The sequence below is a fragment of the Pristiophorus japonicus genome, chromosome 13, assembly GCF_044704955.1.
Source record: "Pristiophorus japonicus isolate sPriJap1 chromosome 13, sPriJap1.hap1, whole genome shotgun sequence".
Taxonomy (NCBI): domain Eukaryota; kingdom Metazoa; phylum Chordata; class Chondrichthyes; family Pristiophoridae; genus Pristiophorus; species Pristiophorus japonicus.
Window position 1 is genome coordinate 74,893,402 of NC_091989.1, and position 20,578 is coordinate 74,913,979.

A 20,578-nucleotide genomic window follows, 5' to 3' on the forward strand; every position below is an offset into this window, starting at 1 on the left:
AGGAGCCGCTGCTCGGGAATCCGTACCTCCACGACCGAGGTTTTATGTGGCGGTCAGAAGAGAGGGCTGTGGCTGGTGAGGTGACCAGGGTCAGGGACCTGCTCGATGGCAGAGGAGCGGGCTGGATGGCGCCAGGCATGCTGGCGCGGTGCCTAAATTCTTCAGACGTCCGCCGCGTGGCCGATGCCATCGAGTCGCTAAAAACAGCTTTGGGCCCTGACTCTGTTAGGTGCATCGAGGAGGCTCAAGCACTGGGGAGATCCCGTCCGAACTGACCCCCGTCCGGACGGAATTCCTCATCGGCGCCAAACCCCGGAACCTCCCTCGGGAGCCGGCGCCTCACAACTTGAGCCGCCTCGAGGAAATCCCCTCCGTGCCTTTCAGTTCCGCGCGGAGGGGTTTCCTGTACGGGCTGCTCCTGCACACTCTCAACTTTGCCATCCTCGCCGGCCGTCCGGACACGCCATGGCGTACCATCTTACCGTCCGGAGGAGGCGGGGGTCCCCGATGGAGGGCAGTCTATGCGGGAGTCCTCCCACTATTCACCGGGGACTTGGCCTGGAGGGTGGTGCACGGAGCAATGCCGTGCAACAAATTTTTAAGCCGGTTCACGGACTCCCAGGCCGCCTGCAATTTCTACGGTCTGGAAGAGTCCGTGTTCCATGTTTTTATGGAATGCACGAGGTTGCAGCCCCTGTTTTATTATTTAAAGGGGCTGCTCCTGAAATTCTGGCTGCACTTCAGTCCCACTCTCCTGATCTTTGGGCACCCTGTGCGGAGGGGAGCGGGTAGGTCCGAGGGCCTCCTCGTAGGACTGCTCCTGGGCACGGTCAAGGGTGCCATCAGCCGGTCCAGGCAGCGGGCGGTCGAGGGGGTCGTTCAACCTGACTGCCTGCCTCTCTTCCGCGCGTACATCCATGCCAGGGTGTCCTTGGAGATGGAGCACGCGGTGTCCACCGGTACGCTCGCGGCCTTCCGCGAGAGGTGGGCACCGGAGGGACTGGAGTGCATCGTCACGCCCGGCAACCAAATTTTAATTTGATTTTATGTTTTAAAGTTTAATTTGTTTTAATTGCCAGTGCTTTTAGTGACCCCCTCCCCTTTTATAGGGGGCACTGGAGGAAAAATGTGATTTTAGTGCCCAAAAAAAAACCAAAAAAAAAAGAAAAACACAAACAAAAACACAAAAAAAGAAAAAAAAAAGGGCCTTGTAAATGTCTGGTGTGTCATCCAGGGCGGGTGGCACGGTTTAATGTTTATGTTTTTTCAGGTAAACTCCAAAAGAGTTTCATGCACAAGGACCCCCAGGTCCCTCTGTACTGCAGCATGTTGTAATTTCTCCCCATTCAAATAATATTCCTTTTTAATGTTTTTTTTTCCAAGGTGGATGACCTCACATTTTCCGACATTGTATTCCATCTGCCAAACCTTAGCCCATTCGCTTAACCTATCCAAATCTCTTTGCAGCCTCTCTGTGTCCTCTACACAACCCGCTTTCCCACTAATCTTTGTGTCATCTGCAAATTTTGTTACACTACACTTTGTCCCCTCTTCCAGGTCATCTATGTATATTGTAAACAGTTGTGGTCCCAGCACCGATCCCTGTGGCACACCACTAACCACCGATTTCCAACCCGAAAAGGACCCATTTATCCCAACTCTCTGTTTTCTGTTAGCCAGCCAATTCTCGATCCATGCTAATACATTTCCTCTGACTCCGCGTACCTTTATCTTCTGCAGTAACCTTTTGTGTGGCACCTTATCGAATGCCTTTTGGAAATCTAAATACACCACATCCATCGGTACACCTCTATCCACCATGCTCATTATATCCTCAAAGAATTCCAGTAAATTAGTTAAACATGATTTCCCCTTCATGAATCCATGTTGCATCTGCTTGATTGCACTATTCCTATCTAGATGTCCCGCTATTTCTTCCTCAATGATAGTTTCAAGCATTTTCCCCACGAAAGATGTTAAACTAACCTGCCTTTTGTCTGCCCCCTTTTTTAAACAGAGGGGTTACATTAGCTGCTTTCCAATCCGCTGGTACCTCCCCAGAGTCCAGAGAATTTTGGTAGATTATAACGGATGCTATAACTTCCGCCATCTCTTTTAATACCCTGGGATGCATTTCATCAGGACCAGGGGACTTGTCTACCTTGAGTCCCATTAGCCTGTCCAGCAATACCCCCCCTAGTGATAGTGATTGTCTCAAGGTCCTCCCTTCCCACATTCTTGTGACCAGCAATTTTTGGCATGGTTTTTGTGTCTTCCACTGTGAAGACCGAAGCAAAATAATTGTTTAAGGTCTCAGCCATTTCCACATTTCCCATTATTAAATCCCCCTTCTCATCTTCTAAGGTACCAACATTTACTTTAGTCTCTCTTTTCCATTTTATATATCTGTAAAAGCTTTTACTATCTGTTTTTATGTTTTGCGCAAGTTTACTTTCGTAATCTATCTTTCCTTTCTTTATTGCTTTCTTAGTCATTCTTTGCTGTCGTTTAAAATTCTCCCAATCTTCTAGTTTCCCACTAACCTTGGCCACCTTATACGCATTGGTTTTTAATTTGATACTCTTCTTTATTTTCTTGGTTATCCACGGCTGGTTATCCCTTCTCTTACCTCCCTTCTTTTTCACTGGAATATATTTTTGTTGAGCACTATGAAAGAGCTCCTTAAAAGTCCTCCACTGTTCCTCAATTGTGCCACCGTTTAGTCTATGTTCCCAGTCTACTTTAGCCAACTCTGCCCTCATCCCACTGTAGTCCCCTTTGTTTAAGCATAGTATGCTCATTTGAGACACTACTTCCTCACCCTCAATCTGTATTACAAATTCAACCATACTGTGATCACTCATTCCGAGAGGATCTTTTACTTGTAGATCGTTTATTATTCCTGTCTCATTACACAGGACCAGATCTAAGATAGCTTGCTCCCTTGTAGGTTCTGTAACATACTGTTCTAAGAAACAATCCCGTATGCATTCTATGAATTCTTCCTCCAGGCTACCCCGTGCGATTTGATTTGACCAATCGATATGTAGGTTAAAATCCCCCATGATTACTGCCATTCCTTTTTCACATGCCTCCATTATTCCCTTGATTATTGCCCGCCCCACCGTGAAGTTATTATTTGGGGGCCTATAAACTACGCCCACCAGTGACTTTTTCCCCCTTACTATCTCTAATCTCCACCCACAATGATTCAACATTTTGTTCATTAGAGCCAATATTGTTTCTCACAACTGCCCTGATATCATCCTTTATTAACAGAGCTACCCCATCTCCTTTCCCTTCTTGTCTATCTTTCCGAATTGTCAGATACCCCTATATGTTTAATTCCCAGTCTTGGCCACCCTGCAACCACGTTTCTGTAATGGCCACCAAATCATACCCGTTTGTAATGATTTGTGCCGTCAACTCATTTACTTTATTTCGAATGCTGCGTGCGTTCAGGTAGAGTGTTTTAATACTAGTTTTTAAACCATGATTTTTAGTTTTGACCCCTCCTGCAGCCCATTTATATTCATACATATTGTCCCTTCCTATCACCTTGTGGTTTACACTTACCCCAGTGCTACTCTGCTCTGTTGCCTCCTGCCTTTTGCATTCCTTCTTGGGGTCCTGTTCATCTGAGCTCTCACCCACTCTTAACTAGCTCAGAGCCCTCTCCTGGGTTCCGAATACTCCTCGCATTGAGGCACCGAGCTTTCATGCTTGCCTTTTTATTACACTTTCACACGGTCATGGCTGTCATTGGTATTTTAGAGAGATTTGTGGAGGGTGATGATTGGGAAGCCTTCGTTGAGTGTCTTGACCAGTACTTGGCCAACAAGCAGATGGGGACGATACAGCGATCAAGCGCAGGGCGATTCTCCTCACCGTGTGTGGGTCCACAATATACGGCCTCATCAAGAATCTGCGAGCACCGGAGAAACCAACGGAGAAGACATATACAGAGTTGTGTACGCTGGTTCGTGAACACCTCAAGCCGAAGGAGAGCGTCTTAATGGCCAGGTATCGCTTCTACACACACCACCACTCTGAGGGCCAGGACGTGGTGAGTTATGTCGCCGACCTGAGACACCTTGCGGGAACTTGCAAATTTGCTGGATTTTTGGGGGAAATGCTGCGGGACTTTTTTTGTGCTTGGCATCGGCCACGAGGTCATTCTTTGCAAGCTGCTGTCCGTCAAATTCCTCGACCTGAGCAAGGCCATCTCGATAGCCCAGGCATTCATATCCACGAGCGATAATACCAGACAGATATCTTCCCAGCATCGAAGCTCACCGGCAAGTAATGTGCAGAAAATAACGTCACTAATATGCAGAACTGCATATGGCAGGGTCTACACATCTACAGCTGCAAGACCTAGGATGACTCAGAGTCCACCATCGGGAGTGAATGCAAATCCATTAGCACCATGTTGGTGCTGCGGGGGTAATCATCGAGCCCATCAATGTTGATTCAAGCACTAAGTGTGCAAAGGCTGCGACACAATGGGGCACCTCCAGCAAATGTGCAAGAGTGCTGCGACTCACCACGTGGCAGAGTCGGCAGAGGATGATCGATCCGGCGCGGATCATGCAGAACAAACAAGAGAGGAAACTCAACCCGAGGAAGAAGTGTATGGGGTACACACCTTCACCACCAAGAGCACTCCTATCATGCTGAAAGTCAAATTGAACAATATTCCGGCATCAATGGAGTTGGACATGGGGCGAGTCAGTCAATTATGAGCCAAAAGGCTTTTGAGAAACTGTGGGGCAACAAGGCACAAAGATGCAAACTGAGCCCGATTCAGACAAAACTGCGCACCTACACCAAAGAGCTCATATCAGTCATTGGCAGTGCGGCAGTTAAGGTATCAGGCAGATGGAGCTGTGCATGATTTATCACTGTGGATTGTACCAGGCGATGGCCCAACGCTATTCGGCAGAAGCTGGCAGGGAAAGATTTGATGGCAGGGAAAGATAGTGGCAGGGCACTATCTTCAGTGGATGATGCCTCGTGTGCCCAAGTGCTGAGCAAGTTTTCCTCGCTATTTGAACCAGGCATCGGCAACTTCACAGGCGCCAAGGTGCAGATCCATCTAGTCCCCGATGCAAGGCCCGTTCATCACAAGGCTCAAGCGGTTCCATATATGATGAGGGAGAAAGTCGAGATCAAACTGGACAGACTTCAACGAGAGGGAATCATATCGCCAGTCGAGTTCAACGAGTGGGCCAGTCCGATTGTTCCGGTGGTGAAAAGCGATGGCACAGTCAGAATCTGTGGAGACTGCAAGGTAACGATCAACTGATTCTCGTTACAAGACCAGTACCCACTACCCAAAGCAGATGACCTGTTCGCAATGTTAGCGGGGGGAGGGGGGGAAGTCGTTAACCAAGTTGGACCTAACCTCTGCCTACATGACACAGGAGCTGGCTGAATCTTCGAAAAGATTGACGTACATCAACACGCTAAAAGGACTGTTTATATACCACAGGTGCCCTTTTGGGATTCGCTTGGCTGCTGCCATCTTCCAGAGGATAATAGAGAGTCTGCTGAAATCGGTTCCGCACACTGTTATGTTTCAAGACGATACCCTGATCACCGGTCGTGACACCACCAAACACCTGCACAACCTGGAAGAGGTTCTAAGTCAACGAGACAGAGTGCGCCTCAGGCTGAAACGCTCCAAGTGTGTTTTCCTGGCGCCAGAGGTCAAATTTTTGGGGAGAAAGATTGCGGCAAATGGCATCAGATCCACGGACTCAAAGACAGAGACCATCAACAATGCACCCAGACCACAGAACGTGACGGAGCTGTGTTCGTTCCTGGGACTCCTCAACTATTTTGGTAACTTTCTACCCGGGTTAAGCACTTTGCTGGAACCGTTGCACATGTTGCTACGTGAGGGTGACGATTGGGTTTGGGGTAAATCTCAAGAGACAGCCTTTGAGAAGGCCAGAAACCTACCTTGTTCTAATAAGTTACTTGTACTGTATGACCTGTGTAAACGATTAGTGCTAGCTTGTGATGTATCTTCGTACGGGGTCGGCTGTGTGTTACAGCAAGCCAATGTATCGGGCAAACTTCAACCGGTTGCATACGCATCTAAAAGTCTGTCTAAGGCTGAAAGAGCCTACAGTATGGTCGAGAAAGAGGCGTTAGCATGTGTATATGGGGTTAAGAAAATGTTCAAATACATATTTAGACTTCAGTTTGAGCTTGAAACCGACCACAAACCGCTCATTTCGCTGTTTTCAGAAAGCAGTGGTATAGAAACATAGAAAATAAGTGCAGGAGTAGGCCATTCGGCCCTTCAAGCCTGCACCACCATTTAATATGATCATGGCTGATCATGCAACTTCAGTACCCCACACCTGCCTTCTCTCCATACCCCCTGATCCCTTTAGTCGTAAGGGCCTCATCTAACTCCCTTTTGAATATATCCAACGAACTGGCCTCAACAACTTTCTGTGATAGACAATTCCATAGGTTCACAATTCTGTGGGTGAAAAAGTTTCTCCTCATCTCGGTCCTAGATGGCTTACCCCTTATCCTTAGACTGTGACCCCTGGTTCTGGACTTCCCCAACATCGGGAACATTCTTCCTGCATCTAACCTGTCCAGTCCCATCAGAATTTTATATGCTGCTATGAGATTCCCTCTCATTCTTCTAAATTCCAGTGAATATAAGCCTAGTCGATCCAGTCTTTCTTCATATGTCAGTCCTGCCATCCCAGGAATCAGTCTGGTGAACCTTCTCTGTACTCCCTCAATAGCAAGAAAGTCCTTCCTCTGATTAGGTGACCAAAATTGCACACAATAATTCATATAAACACCAATGCTTTGTCCCGCATCCAAAGCTGGGCACTAACATTGTCCGCCTATGACTATGTTATCCGCCACAGACCAGGCACGGAGAACTGTGCTGATGCCCTCAGTCGGCTACCATTGCCCACTACCAAGGTGGAAATGGCACAGCCCGCAGACTTGCTTCTGGTCATGGATGCTTTTGAGAGTGAGGGGTCACCCGTCATGGCTCGCCAGATCAGGACCTGGACCAGCCAGGATCCTGTGCTATCACTTGTAAAAAGTTGCGTCCTCAATGGGAGCTGGTCAGATGTTCCCGGGGAAATGCAAGATGAAATTAAGCTCTTTTACCGATGCAAAGATGAAATGTCCATCCAGTCGGATTGTCTCATATGGGGTAATCACGTGGTTTTGCCAAAAAATGGCAGGGAAACATTTATATGCGACCTACACAATACCCACTCATGCATAGTCATGATGAAGGCTATAGCCAGGTCGCATGTTTGGTGGCCCGGCATTGACTCGGACTTAGAGTCATGCGTACACGAGTGCGACACGTGCTCACAATTGAGCAATGCACCAAGGGAGGCTCCATTGAGTCTGTGGTCATGGCCTCCAAATCGTGGTCCAGGATCCATGTAGATTTTGCTAGCCCCTTTCTCGGAAAGATGTTTTTAGTTGTAGTGGACGCTTACTCTAAATGGATTGACTGCGTAATCATGTCATCCAGCACATCCACTGCCACCATTGAAAGCCTCCGGACTATGTTCGCCACCCATGGCTTGCCCGACATCCTTGTCAGTGACAATGGACCGTGTTTCACCAGCTCAGAATTCAACGAGTTTAAGCCCGCATCCAACGGTCAAGAGGAACAGGCAGTCCAAACTATCGAGCAGAGCTTGAAACGCGTGACGGAAGGCTCCTTGCAGACCTGCTTATCTCGGGTTCTGCTCAGCCACCGGACGTGACCCCACTCGCTCACTCGGGTTCCCCCTGCAGAATTGTTAATGAAGAGAGCACTCAAAACCAGGCTCTCCCTAGTCCACCCGGATCTAAATGATCATGTGGAAACCTGGCGTCACCGGCAAACCATGTACCACGATCGCGCGGCTGTATCACGTGACATTGATGTTAACAACCCTGTGTTTGGCCTTAATTACGGTCATGGTCCTAAATGGGTCGCTGGCACTGTCTTGGCCAAGGAGGGGAATAGAGTGTTTATAGTCAAACTATTGAATGGACAAACGTGCAGAAAGCATTTGGATCAGACCAAACTGCGGTTCACCGACAACCAGGAACAACCTGAAGAGGACATCACCATCATCGATCCACCAACACATACCCAACCAGCAATCGACCTCGCTGTCAATCAAGAGGATGAACCCACTATTCCCAACAGTCCTGTCAGACCAGCCGCGCCACAGAGCAGCAATGGTCCGACCAACTCACCCATGCCAGAATTTGAACTCAGACGATCAACCAGGGAGCGTAGGGCCCCGGATCGTCTCAACTTGTAAATAATTCATATCAAAGACTTTGGGGGGTGGGGGAAGTGATGTTATGTATGTAAACACTGTAACTGTGTAAGACTTGCCACCAGAGGGCTCAACTGTTGGAGGCCCAAGGGTCACCTGCACACCTCGTGCAAGGGGGTATAAAAGGTTGTCTGCCATACTGCTTAGGCATTCTGGAGTGGTATTAAAGAGACTAAGGTCACATCAGTTTTAGCTCACAGTACTCAGTCTTGTGGAGTTCTTCCATACTTAACAGTATCGATGCATTTAAGAGGAGACTAGACAAGCATATGAGGGCAAAGGGAATAGAGGGTTATGCTGATAGTTAGATGAGGTAAGGATGGGAGGAGGTTCTAGTGGAGCATAAATCTCCTTCAATTATTTATCCAATTCCCTTTTGAAGGCTACTATTGAATTCTATATCCACCACCCTATCAGAAGTGCAATGCAAATCCTAACCACTCGTTGCATAAAAAAGTTTTCCTTATGTCACCTCTGGTTCTTTTGCCAAGCACCTTAAATCTGTGCCCTCTTGTTACTGACCCTTCAAGTGAGCAACATGTTCCTCACTTTGACCATATGCATTATCTTTATCCCAATCCCTCTTGACCTGTGTGAAGATCACCCCTGCCTCATCAATTTCATCGCTGCCTACAGTGCCCACTGAGAATGCTATACTTTCCCTTCCTATTAACTCTTCCCCAGGAATTCTATCATAAAGCAAACCCCTAGAAGAACATCCATATGTTCTAGCATTCCAGGAGAAAGACAAGTGGTGCAACTTTCAAAGACAAGTACATAGTAACATCTGTATAGAATCATACAATGGTATAGCACAGGAGGTCATTCGGCCCATCGTGTCTGTGCAAACTCTTTGAAAGAGCTATCCAATTAGACCTACTCCCCATCTCTTTCCCTATAGCCCGGCAAACATTTCCCTTTTCACATTCTTTCAATCCTCCTTGGATATGGGAGAGATGCCAGAGGACTGGAAGATTGCAAATGCTACATCCTTGTTCTAAAAATGTGAGGGGGATAAACCTAGTAATTGCTGGCCAGTCAGTCTAACATCGGTGGTGGGGAAACTACTAGAGACCATCGCCAAGGACCAAATTAGTTCTCACCTGGAGACCATGGGTTAATAAGGGACAGCCAGCACAGACTTGTTAAAGGGAAGTTTCACAAATTTGCAGATGACCGGAAACTGGGAAATGTAGTAAACAATGAGGCGGATAGTAACAGGCTCCAGGAGGACACTGACAGACTGGCGAAATGGGCAGACACAGGGCAAATGAAATTAAATGCAGAGAAGTGTGAAGTGATACATTCTGTTAGGAAGAATAAGGAGTGTCAATATGAACTAAATGGTACAAGTTTGAAGGGGGTCAGGAACGGAGAGACCCGGGGTGTATGTAAAATCTTGGACGGTGGCAGGACAAGGTGAGAAGGCTGTTACAAGGCCGATTCTTTGTCTTTATTAAATGAGGAATAGAGTACAAAGGCAAGGAAGTTGTGCTAAACTTTATAAAACACTGGTGAGGCCTCAGCTGGAGTATTGTGTCCAATTCTGGGCACCACACTTTAGGAAGGGTGTTAAGGCTTTGGCGAGGGTGCAGAATAGATTTGCGAGAATGGTTCCAGAGATAAGGGTCTTCAGTTACGAGGAGAGACTGGAGAAGCTGGGATTGTTCTCCCTAAACTGCTCTACCTCTCTTTCCTCCTTTAAGAAGCTCCTTAAAACCTACCTCTTTAACCATCTGCGCTAATTTCTTCTTTTGTGGCTCGGTGTCAAATGTATGTGTTGTGACTTGTATCACTGCTGTGAAATGCCTTGGGATGTTTTACTACGTTAAAGGTGCTATATAAATATAAGTTTTTATTGTTAGAGTAGAGAATATTAATGGGAGATTTGATAGAGGTTTCAAAATCATGAACAGTTTTGATAGAGTAAATAAAGAGAGACTATTTCCAGTGGCAGAAGAGTTTGTAACCAAAGGACACAGATTTAAGGTGACACAAAAGATCCAGAGGCCACATGAGGAAACATGTTTTTACATAGGGAGTTGTTGCAATCTGGAATGCACTGCCTGAAAGAGTGGTGGAAGCAGATTCAGTAATAACATTTGAAAGGGAATTGGATAAATACTTGAAGGGAAATATTTTATCGGGCTATGGAAAAAATGCAGGGATGTGGGACTAATTGGATTAATCTATTATTAAGGACGTGGCAACAGGGCGCTTCGAAAACAACAATAGGATTGGGCAGAGTCAACACGGATTTATGAAAGGGATGTCATGTTTGACAAATCTGTTAGTGTTTTTTGAGTTTTTACTAGCAGAATAGATAAGGGGGAATCAGTGGATGTGGTGTATTTGAATTTATAGAAGGCATTCGATAAGGTGCCACACAAGAGGTTATTAAACAATATTAGGGCTCATGGGATTGGGGGTAGTATACTAGCATGGACTGAGGATTGGTTAACGGACAGAGAGAGTAGGAATAAATGGGTAATTTTTGGGTTGGCAGACTGTAACTAGTGGGGTGCCGCAAGGATCAGTGCTGGGGCCCCAGCTATTCACAATCTGTATCAATGATTTGGATGAGGGGACCAAATGTAATATATCCAGGTTTGCTGATGATACAAAGCTAGATGGGGATGTAAGTTGTGAGGAGGATGCAAAGAGGCTTCAAGGGGATATAGACAGGCTCAGTGAGTGGGCAAGAACATGACAAATGGAATCTAATGTGGAGAAATGTGAAGTTATCCACTTTGGTAAGAATAATAGAAAAGCAGAGTATTTTTTAAATGGTGAGAGATTGGGAAAATGTTGGTGTTCAGAGGGACCTGGGTGCCCTTGTATACAAATCACTGAAAGTTAACATGCAGGTACAGCAAGCAATTGAGAAAGCAAATGGTATGTTGGCCTTTATTACAAGAGGATTTGAGTATAAGAGTAAAGACATCTTACTGTAATTATATAGGGCCCTGGTGAGGCCACACCTGAAGTATTGTGTACTGTTTTAGTCTCCTTACCTAAGGAAGGATATACTTGCCATAGAGAGAGTGTAATTAAGGTTCACCAGATTGATTCCTGGGATGGGGGCATTGTCCTGTGAGGAGAGATTGAGTCGACTAGGTCTATATTCTCTAGAGTTTAGAAGAATGAGAGGGGATCTCATTGTAACATACAACATTTTTGCAGGGCTTGACAGGGTAGATGCAGGGAGGATGTTCCCCCGGGCTGATCACAATCTCAGAATAAGGGGTCGGCCATTTAGGACTGAGATGAGGAGAAATATCTTCACTCAGAGGGTGGTGAATCTTTGGAATTCTCTGCCCCAGAGGGCTGTGGAGGCTCATTTGTTGAGTATATTCAAGACGGAGACCGATAGATTTTTGAAAATTAAAGGCATCAAGGGATATGGGGATAGTGCAGGAAAGTGGAGTTGAGGTAGAAGATCAGCCATGAGAACATAAGCAATAGAAGCAGGAGTAGGCCATACGACCCCTCGAGCCTGCTCCGCCATTTAATACGATCATGGCTGATCCGATCATGGACTCAGATCCACTTCCCTGCCCGTTCCCCGTAACCCCTTAATCCCATATTGGTTAAGAAACGGTCTATCTCTGTCTTAAATTTATTCAATGTCCCAGCTTCCACAGCTCCCTGAGGCAGAGAGTTCCACAGATTCACAACCCTCTGAGAGAAGAAATTCCTCCTCATTGAATGGGCGGTCCCTTATTCTAAGATTATGCCCCCTAGTTCTAGTCTTCCCTATCAGTGGAAACATCCTCTCTGCATCCACCTTGTCAAGCCCCCTCATAATCTTATACGTTTCGATAAGATCACCTCTCATTCTTCTGAATTCCAATGAGTAGAGGCCCAACCTCCTCAAACTTTCCTCATAAGTCACCCCCCTCAACTCCGGAATCAACCTAGTGAACCTTCTCTGAACTGCCTCCAAAGCAAGTATATCCTTTTGTAAATATGGAAACCAAAACTGCACTCAGTTTTCCAGGTGTGGCCTCACCAATACCCTGTATAACTGTAGCAAGACTTCCCTGTTTTTATACTCCATCCCCTTTGCAATAAAGGCCAAGATTCCATTGGCCTTCCTGATCACTTGCTGTACCTGAATACTAACCTATTGTGTTTCATGCACAAGTACCCCCAGGTCCTGTTGTACTGCAGCACTTTGCAATTTTTCTCCATTTAAATAATAACTTACTCTTTGATTTTTTCTGCCAAAATGTATGACCTCACACTTTCCAACATTATATTCCATCTGCCAAATTTTTGCCCACTCTCTTAGCCTGTCTATGCCCTTTTGCAGATTTTTTGTGTCCTCCTCACACATTACTTTTCCTCCCATCTTTGTATCTTTGTATCGTCAGCAAACTTGGCTACGTCACACTCAGTCCTTTCTTCCAAGTCGTTAATATAGATTGTAAATAGTTGGGGTCCCAGCACTGATCCCTGAGGCATCCCACTAGTTATTGATTGCCAACCCGAGAACGAACCGTTTATCCTGACTCTTTGTTTTCTGTTAGTTAGCCAATCCTCTATCCATGCTAATATATTACCCCCAACTTTTATCTTGTGCAGTAACCTTTTATGTGACACTTTGTCAAATGCCTTCTGGAAATCCAAATATACCACATCCACTGGTTCCCCTTTATCCACCCTGTTCGTTACATTCTCAAAGAATTCCAGCAAATTTGTCAAACATGATTTCCCTTTCATAAAACCATGATCTCATTGAATGGGGAACAGGCTCGAGGGGCCGAATGGCCTACTCGTGTTCCTAATTATTATGATCTTATGGATAGCTCTACCAAAGAGCCAACACAGGCACGGTGGGCTGCATGACCTCCTTTTGTGCTGTGTCATTCTATGACTAACCTGATTTGGGTTGATGAAGGCAGTGCAGTAGATATTGTATATATGGAATTTCCAAAGGCATCTGATGGAGTAATACAACAGACTTATTCACAAAATAAAAGCACGTTAGATTAAAGGGATGGTGGTAACTTGGGTATGAAAGTAACTAAGGGATAGAAGGCAGAGAGTAGTTGTGAACGGACAGAATTATGCAGTGGGGTCACCCAGGGGTCAGTATTAGGACCACTGTTTTCTTGTTATATATAAATGATCTAGACTTGGGTACAGGGAGTATAATTTTGAAGTTTGTGGATGATCCAAAACTTGGCAATGCAGTAAATAGTGAGCAGGTTATGGGATAATGTTGGGATATGGTATTCACTCTTCCACAGAGCCGGCACAGGAACGATGGGTTGAATGGCCTACATCAGTGCTGTAAGATTCCATGATTTTAAGTATGCATCCAATTCCTTTTTGAAAGTTGCTATTTTCAGAACGGCAGGCAGTGACTAGTGGAGTGCTGCAGGGCTGAGTGCTGGGACCCCAGCTATTTACAATATACATTAACGATTTAGATGAAGGAATTGAGAGTAATATCTCCAAGTTTGCAGAAGACACTAAACTGGGTGGCAGTGTGAGCTGTGAGGAGGACGCTAAGAGGCTACAGGGTGATTTGGACAGGTTAGGTGAGTGGGCCAATGCATGCCAGATGCAGTATAATGTGGATAAATGTGATGTTATCTACTTTGGGGGCAAAAACGCGAAGACAGAATATTATTTGAATGGCGGCAGATTAGGAAAAGGGGAGGTGCAACGAGACCTGGGTGTCATGGTTTATCAGTCATTGAAAGTTGGCATGCAGGTACAGCAGGTGGTAAAGAAGGCAAATGGTATGTTGGCCTTCATAGCTAGGGGATTTGAGTATAGGAGCAAGGAGGTCTTACTGCAGTTGTACAGGGCCTTGGTGAGGCCTCACCTGGAATATTGTGTTCAGTTTTGGTCTCCTAATCTGAGGAAGGACATTCTTGCTATTGAGGGAGTGCAGCGAAGGTTCACCAGACTGATTCCCGGGATGGCCGGACTGATATATGAGGAGAGACTGGATCAACTGGGCCTTTATACACTGGAGTTTGGAAGTATGAGAGGGGATCTCATAGAAACGTATAAGATTCTGATGGGACGGGACAGGTTAGATGCGGGTAGATTGTTCCCGATGTTGGGGAACTCCAGAACCAGGGGACACAGTCTTAGGGTAAGGGGTAGGCCATTTAGGACTGAGATGAAGAGAAACTTCTTCACTCAGAGAGTTGTTAACCTGTGGAATTCCCTGCCGCAGAGAGTTGTTGATGCCAGTTCATTGGATATATTCAAGAGAGAGTTAGATATGGCCCTTATAGTTAAAGGGATCAAGGGGTATGGAGAGAAATCAGGAAAGGGGTACTGAGGGAATGATCAGCCATGATCTTTTTGAATGGTGGTGCAGGCTCGAAAGGCCGAATGGCCTACTCCTGCACCTATTTTCTATGTTTCTATGAATGTACTTCCACTGTCCTTTCGGGCAGTGCATTCCAGATCACAACGTAAACAAATTTACAGCAAAGTATAGTAAAGTGATACATAGCACACAATCCCAGGAAAAAGGAATTCTTTCTCCTCTTCATCTCCAGAAGCAATCAGTCCTTGAACAGGCATCCTCAGGAAACACGCCCTCAGATAGATGAACAATTGTGTGTGTGCAGCTTGTGATAAATAAGCAGCAAAACTAAACACTCTACAATATATTGACATCGCTCTTATGATGTCTGTGGTTCAGATGATGCAAATTCTCAACTCCTTAAACCTGCGGAACTGTAGATAAGATACAATGTGAGAAAACAAACCAATAATGTAGGGAGGAAAGTCCTTCACATGGTGCAGGACAGAATAAATGATGATAACCCACAGCAACAAGAGCAAGACAGAGAAACTAGAAATATTCAAAACCAGAAACAAAACCAAGAGTTATGCAACCAAAAAAGGTGAGGAAAAAGACAGTAATGTAACACAGGGAACTCAAGAGAAAGAGGAACATGTCACCACAAGAAATCCATGAGTCAACCGACTGAAATTAAAGCTTCAAATAGGTTGGTGGTTTAATTTGTCAAAGCTTTGTCAGTTTGAAATCGCCACTTGCCAAGTTGTTAGGCTGATCAAGATCTGGAAGTGCTTGAAATCGCTTTTCAATCAGATGCCAATTGTGCAAGGGATAATATATACAAAAGCCCGTCCATGTACCTCCATTTAAAATGTAGCTACAGTTGAAAATGAAGGAGGATGAACATCTCTGAACAAAGTAGACTTCAACAACAGAAAGTAGATCCTTGACCTGCTATTTTCTTTCACCAGACTCCTTTAAATGTAACACTGATGGGCTTAAAATATATGGACCTAAAATGGGTGTGACGATAACCAATTTAGCAAGGCAGAGGCCTGGGCTGGATGGGAGTTCAAATCACTGCAAAATTGGTCAGACCACTTAAATTAGGTGGCCCTAATACACACATTTCAGACCCAGATTCCCAAATTAATTTGGACTAGTCGGACTTTGCAACACACTACTCTGACCGGCATTTCCGAATCTTGAGCAGCCTAACCAATCGGTAAAGGGACCCCTGCAGGCAGCTCAAAAAAGGACCAAAAGTCTGGAACATTTTTAGTATCAGTCATTGGTATCCATTTCGTCTGATAATTCAGTACATTTGTGCCTAATTATTTCCCTAACTCAGTAAAGTTTCTCTGTGCGAATGAGGGAATCGCTGACTGCTCCAGACAATAGCCATCCTTTCTTAATCCTGTTTAAAATGCTGCTGGGGTCTCACCAACTTTGTGTCCATCTCCCTCCCACACCCTTTACATTCCGGCCTGAGATTTCGGAAGGGAATTACGGAGCGTATGGTCTCGGCTGCTGAAGCCACAGCCATCAATGGTGCAGCGATTAAAATCGGGGATGCTCAAGAGGCCAGAATTGGAGGAGCTCAGAGATCTGGAAGATTATAGGACTGGAGGAAGTTGCAGAGATAGAGAGGGGCATTCGTTATTGGCAGCGAGCACAGCGGTGATGGGGGAATGGGACTTGGTACAAGTTAGGATATTGGCAGCAGAGGATGAGCTCCAGTTTACGGAGGCTGTAAAATGAGACACCAGTCAGGAGAACATTGAACTAGCCGAGTCTAGAGGTAACGAAGGCACGGATGAGGGTTTCAGCAGCAGATGGGCTGAGGCAGGGGTGGAGTCGGGTGATATTATGGAGTTGGAAGTAACTAATATTTCCACATAAAATCTCCCAAGTGCTACTACATATTGGGAAATGACAGGGGCTGAATAAGAGTGTGGAACAGAAGTCCCTGAAGTTTAACAGTAGAACCTCTCTACTTCACCCTCCTCTTTTAAGACACACCTTAAGATCTATTGTTAAACTTTAGTGACTTCTATTCGGCAGTCTTGTTCAGTACCTGTCATTTCCCAATTTAATGATAACTGTGTGTGTAATACAGAGAATTACAAATTAACTGGGATCCATTGTAGAGACAGATCCTGACTGAGCTGTCAGTTGTTTCCTTTTCACCTCTACTTATTTTCTTTTAATTCATCTGATTGTCTTCATTTTTTATTTTAAAAAGTCCTTAAATAATCAGGTGAAGAAGCTCAGACTACCTATTTGTCCCCAAAGCATAGGGGCCCCAACCCAAGACAAGGCAATGCTGTCCCTGTTAATGATGTTGGTTGAGGGATAAATATTTGCCAGGACACTGGGGATAACTCCCCTGCTCTTCGAATAGTGTCATGGGATTTTTTTGCATCCACCTGAGAAAACAGACAAAGCTTAATGTCTCATCTGAAAAATGGCACCTCCGACAGTGCAGCACTCCCTCAGTACTGCCTGGAGTGTCAGATTAGATTTTGTCTCAGGTCCTCGGTGGTAATGAAAGCCATGATCTCCTGACTCAGAGGCGAGTGCTGTCACTGTAGGGGTGAAGCTGCAACACGGCTGTGAGTGGTGCTACCTCGGGGTGTATCTCAGAAAACCTCAGGCCCATAGTGTCAGCCTAGAGCATGTGAATGATGAATAGAATTATAGAAATTTACAGCACAGAAGGAGGTCATTCCAGCCCATCGTGTCCATGCCGGCCAACGAGAGGCTATCCAGCCTAATCCCACTTTCCAGCTCTTAGTCCGAAGCCCTGTAGGCTACGGCACTTCAGGTGCACATCCAAGTGCTTTTTAAATGTGGTGAAAGTTTCTGCCTCAACCACCCTTTCAGGCAGTGAGTTCCAGACCCCCACCACCCTCTGGGTGAAGAAATTTCCCCTCATATCTCCTCTAAACCTTCTACCAGTACTTTAAATTTATGCCCCCTGGTTGTTGACCCCTCTGCAGAGGGGATAGATGGATGAAGCCCTGCTGTCCGGCACAGGTAACCATATGGGCACATAAGAAGAGTCCATTTGAAGCGATTCCGACCGTACAAAGGCCGGAGCGGAACCAAGAGACAGCACTACCATGGAGAAGGAGGAGACATTCGAGAATCAAGGCGTGGTGAAATGGCAAAGGCAGATTGAGGAGGACAAGGACAAAGGCAAGTAGAGGGTGGCAGTCACAGAAGATGGTAACGGTGACTTTGATCAGAACTCAAACAATTACCTGAAATAAATGAAACCCTGACTTCATGAGAAGCCATATTAACAGCTGTGACAACTGGTTTTAAGTCTCTAGCTAACTAACGTTCTCTGACCTTTCCCCTACTTCATCATAAAAAGCTGATGGGTTTGTCGTTGGTCCTGTTGCTCTCTCTCTCTCTTGGATCTGCCATCCCTCTTAGGAAAGTATTAAGATGACGTCTACTATGGTTAACTAAATATTAAAAATGGAATAATTGATACTTTGGAAATGATAGTATAGCGATTGAAACTCTGCCCTCAGATAGTGTCAAACCATGAGGTTTAATAATTATGAACCATTAACTAAAGCCTGAGAATAGATTGCTGTTGTGAATCCATTCCGGATATGGTTGTTACTTTTAATTTATGAAGCTCACAAACTTGAGCCAGTCTTGGATGTTGACTCCAATGTACATGTCTTGTGTGATTAAGAGTCATTGATAAAGCATTAGCAGGTGAGGTATTAACTAGAATTTTTTCTGAAACAGTTGAATGCACTGCCTGTATGCCCAATGTCCAGTATATATGGTTAATTGGTTATACTTTAATTACACTACCACCAATGTCACCTCAATGCATCGTTTACTTGCAATTGTAAAACTGTTTAAGCGAACGTTAAGTGTTCACGGCATTTAGCAATTTTACCCTTTGAATATTGTTTATCTACAGCTCCAATGAGAAGCTGCACTTTACTAATGTGATTGTCCCTTTATTCAAAATAATTAATATGAAATATATTTTAAAGAGATATCATTAGAAGACATACCTTCACGTTTTGAGTCAGAAAGTAGTTTTTCCTGCTCGTTGTGCATCCGTTGAACTGGGTCAAGTTGTAGAAGCAGAGAGGGGTGTGCTCGGCCTGTCCCTGTCGAGAGAAGATTGTGGCCACAAAGGCTTGGGAGGGAGAGAGGGTGATGAGGGCAGAGGAGAGGACCCTGAGACCCCGTTCCCCACCCTGGGGGCAGATCAGGGTGGCCTGAGAGAAGGACTGAAGGGTTTTTTCACCTTCAGGTATAATCTCCATGTGGATGATCTCGGGGCCTGAGGTATTGGCATTAAGCAGAATATAAATATGACTCTGCCACTGGAAGCCCTGCACATACTGGAGCTCCACAGGATGGACCTTATCCAGCTTGACAACCGCGTCGCCAAACTCTCCCACGTTGTAGGACAAAAATGCTGCATCTCCCACTTCCCCCTTGGGATTTCTGAGGAAGATGGTGCCAAGAACACCCTCATAGTAAGTGTTGTTGCCTTTGCAGGTGTCCGGGATAAACCTGGTGGACTGGCCTATGGAGGTAACTGCTGTCACCAGGTAAGACCTTGTCGGGGCTTTTACCAGAAAGGCAACGGTCGAGGCTTCAGGGTGGAGGGAGGCAACACTGCGGAGCTTGTCTCTGTGGTACTGGCTGATATTGTTCAGATTCCTGACCTCACAGACCCCGTGCCTCACCGTCCCACAGCTCAGGACTCGTTGCATCGCCTCGTCTACCACCAGGATCTTGTTCACGTTGACTGTGTCCTTCCACCCGGAGCAGCAGCCGTGCTCCTCCAAGCACGGACCTTCCCGGTGAGGCCCCATCGTCTCCTGCACCTCCATCTTCAGGTCCCGGGTGAACTGGTACAAGAAGTTCTCGGTGGCCACAAAGACTCTGCCACCGGCGCTCACCGCGATGTTATTGGTGCGGCTCGAGAATTGGTACACCTCCTCACCGTTAACCTCAGTGGCCAAGGCAGCCAAAGAGTTAAAGAGCAGAAGATAGAGAGGAACATCCTTCACTGGATTCATCGCCTTCGGCATTTACACAACACACTCACTGTTGCTTTCAGTCTACAAAACGTCTACAGAACTTGTTCAAGAGAGAACTTGCATTCCTTCCACTGATTGCGCTTCCAACTTCCTCAGTGCTCAGTGTGGCGAGGACTTGCCTTCAAGCCTGCTTAAACAGTGCCACTTGCTTCCTTTTTTCATTTTTGTGGCTTCCTGTTCGTATCTCTAGTACTACTGCTTTTGTAAATAGAATGACATCAAATTACACCCAATCTACAGCACGGAAACAGGGCATTTGGCCCAACTGGTCTAGGCCAGTGTTTATACTTCACACAAAGCTCCTCCCACTCCAATGACCTCTTCCTATCTTGTCCCCGTATCCCTCTACTCCCTTCTCCCCTGTCTATGCATCAAGCCTTCCCTTAAATGTGTCATTGCTATCAGCCTCAGCCACTCCATGTGGCAGCGAGTTGCACATTCTCACCACTCATTGGGTAAAGAAGAAGTGGAGCAGTATCTGCAATATTAACGTGCTCGGCCGGTAAGAACGGTGCAGGCGCGGCGTTAAGTGGCGGCTGGCCAGTAACCAGTGCGTTCCACGGCCCTCTGGAAGAACGCTCCAATTAGTCCCAGTCCCCTGCTCCCTCTCTGTAGCCCTGTAAATATTTCCATTTCAAATATTTATCTACTTCCCTTTTGAAAGTTGCTATTGAATATATTTCCACCACCTTTTCAGGCAGCGCACTCCAGATCCTAATTACTCGCTGCATAACAATAAATCTCACCTTGCCACTGGTTCTTTTACTTTAAATCATGTCCTCATGACCCACCTGCTGGTGGAAATAGTCTCTCCTCATTTGTTCTATCAAAACCCCCTCATCAGAAATGCATTTTTCAAACATTCA

At 45.8% G+C, this 20,578-nt stretch overlaps 1 protein-coding gene across 1 annotated transcript in view; it reads right to left on the bottom strand.

Moving 5' to 3' along the window:
- Positions 1-19,940, bottom strand: part of plxnc1 (plexin C1) — a 270,507-nt gene extending 250,567 nt beyond the window's left edge. Inside the window, exon 1 of the mRNA XM_070896776.1 lies at positions 18,669-19,940. Coding sequence (XP_070752877.1) covers positions 18,669-19,703 — 1,035 coding nt within the window. The 5' untranslated portion in view covers positions 19,704-19,940. The remainder of the gene's footprint in view (positions 1-18,668) is intronic.
- Positions 19,941-20,578: the final 638 nt, after the last annotated feature.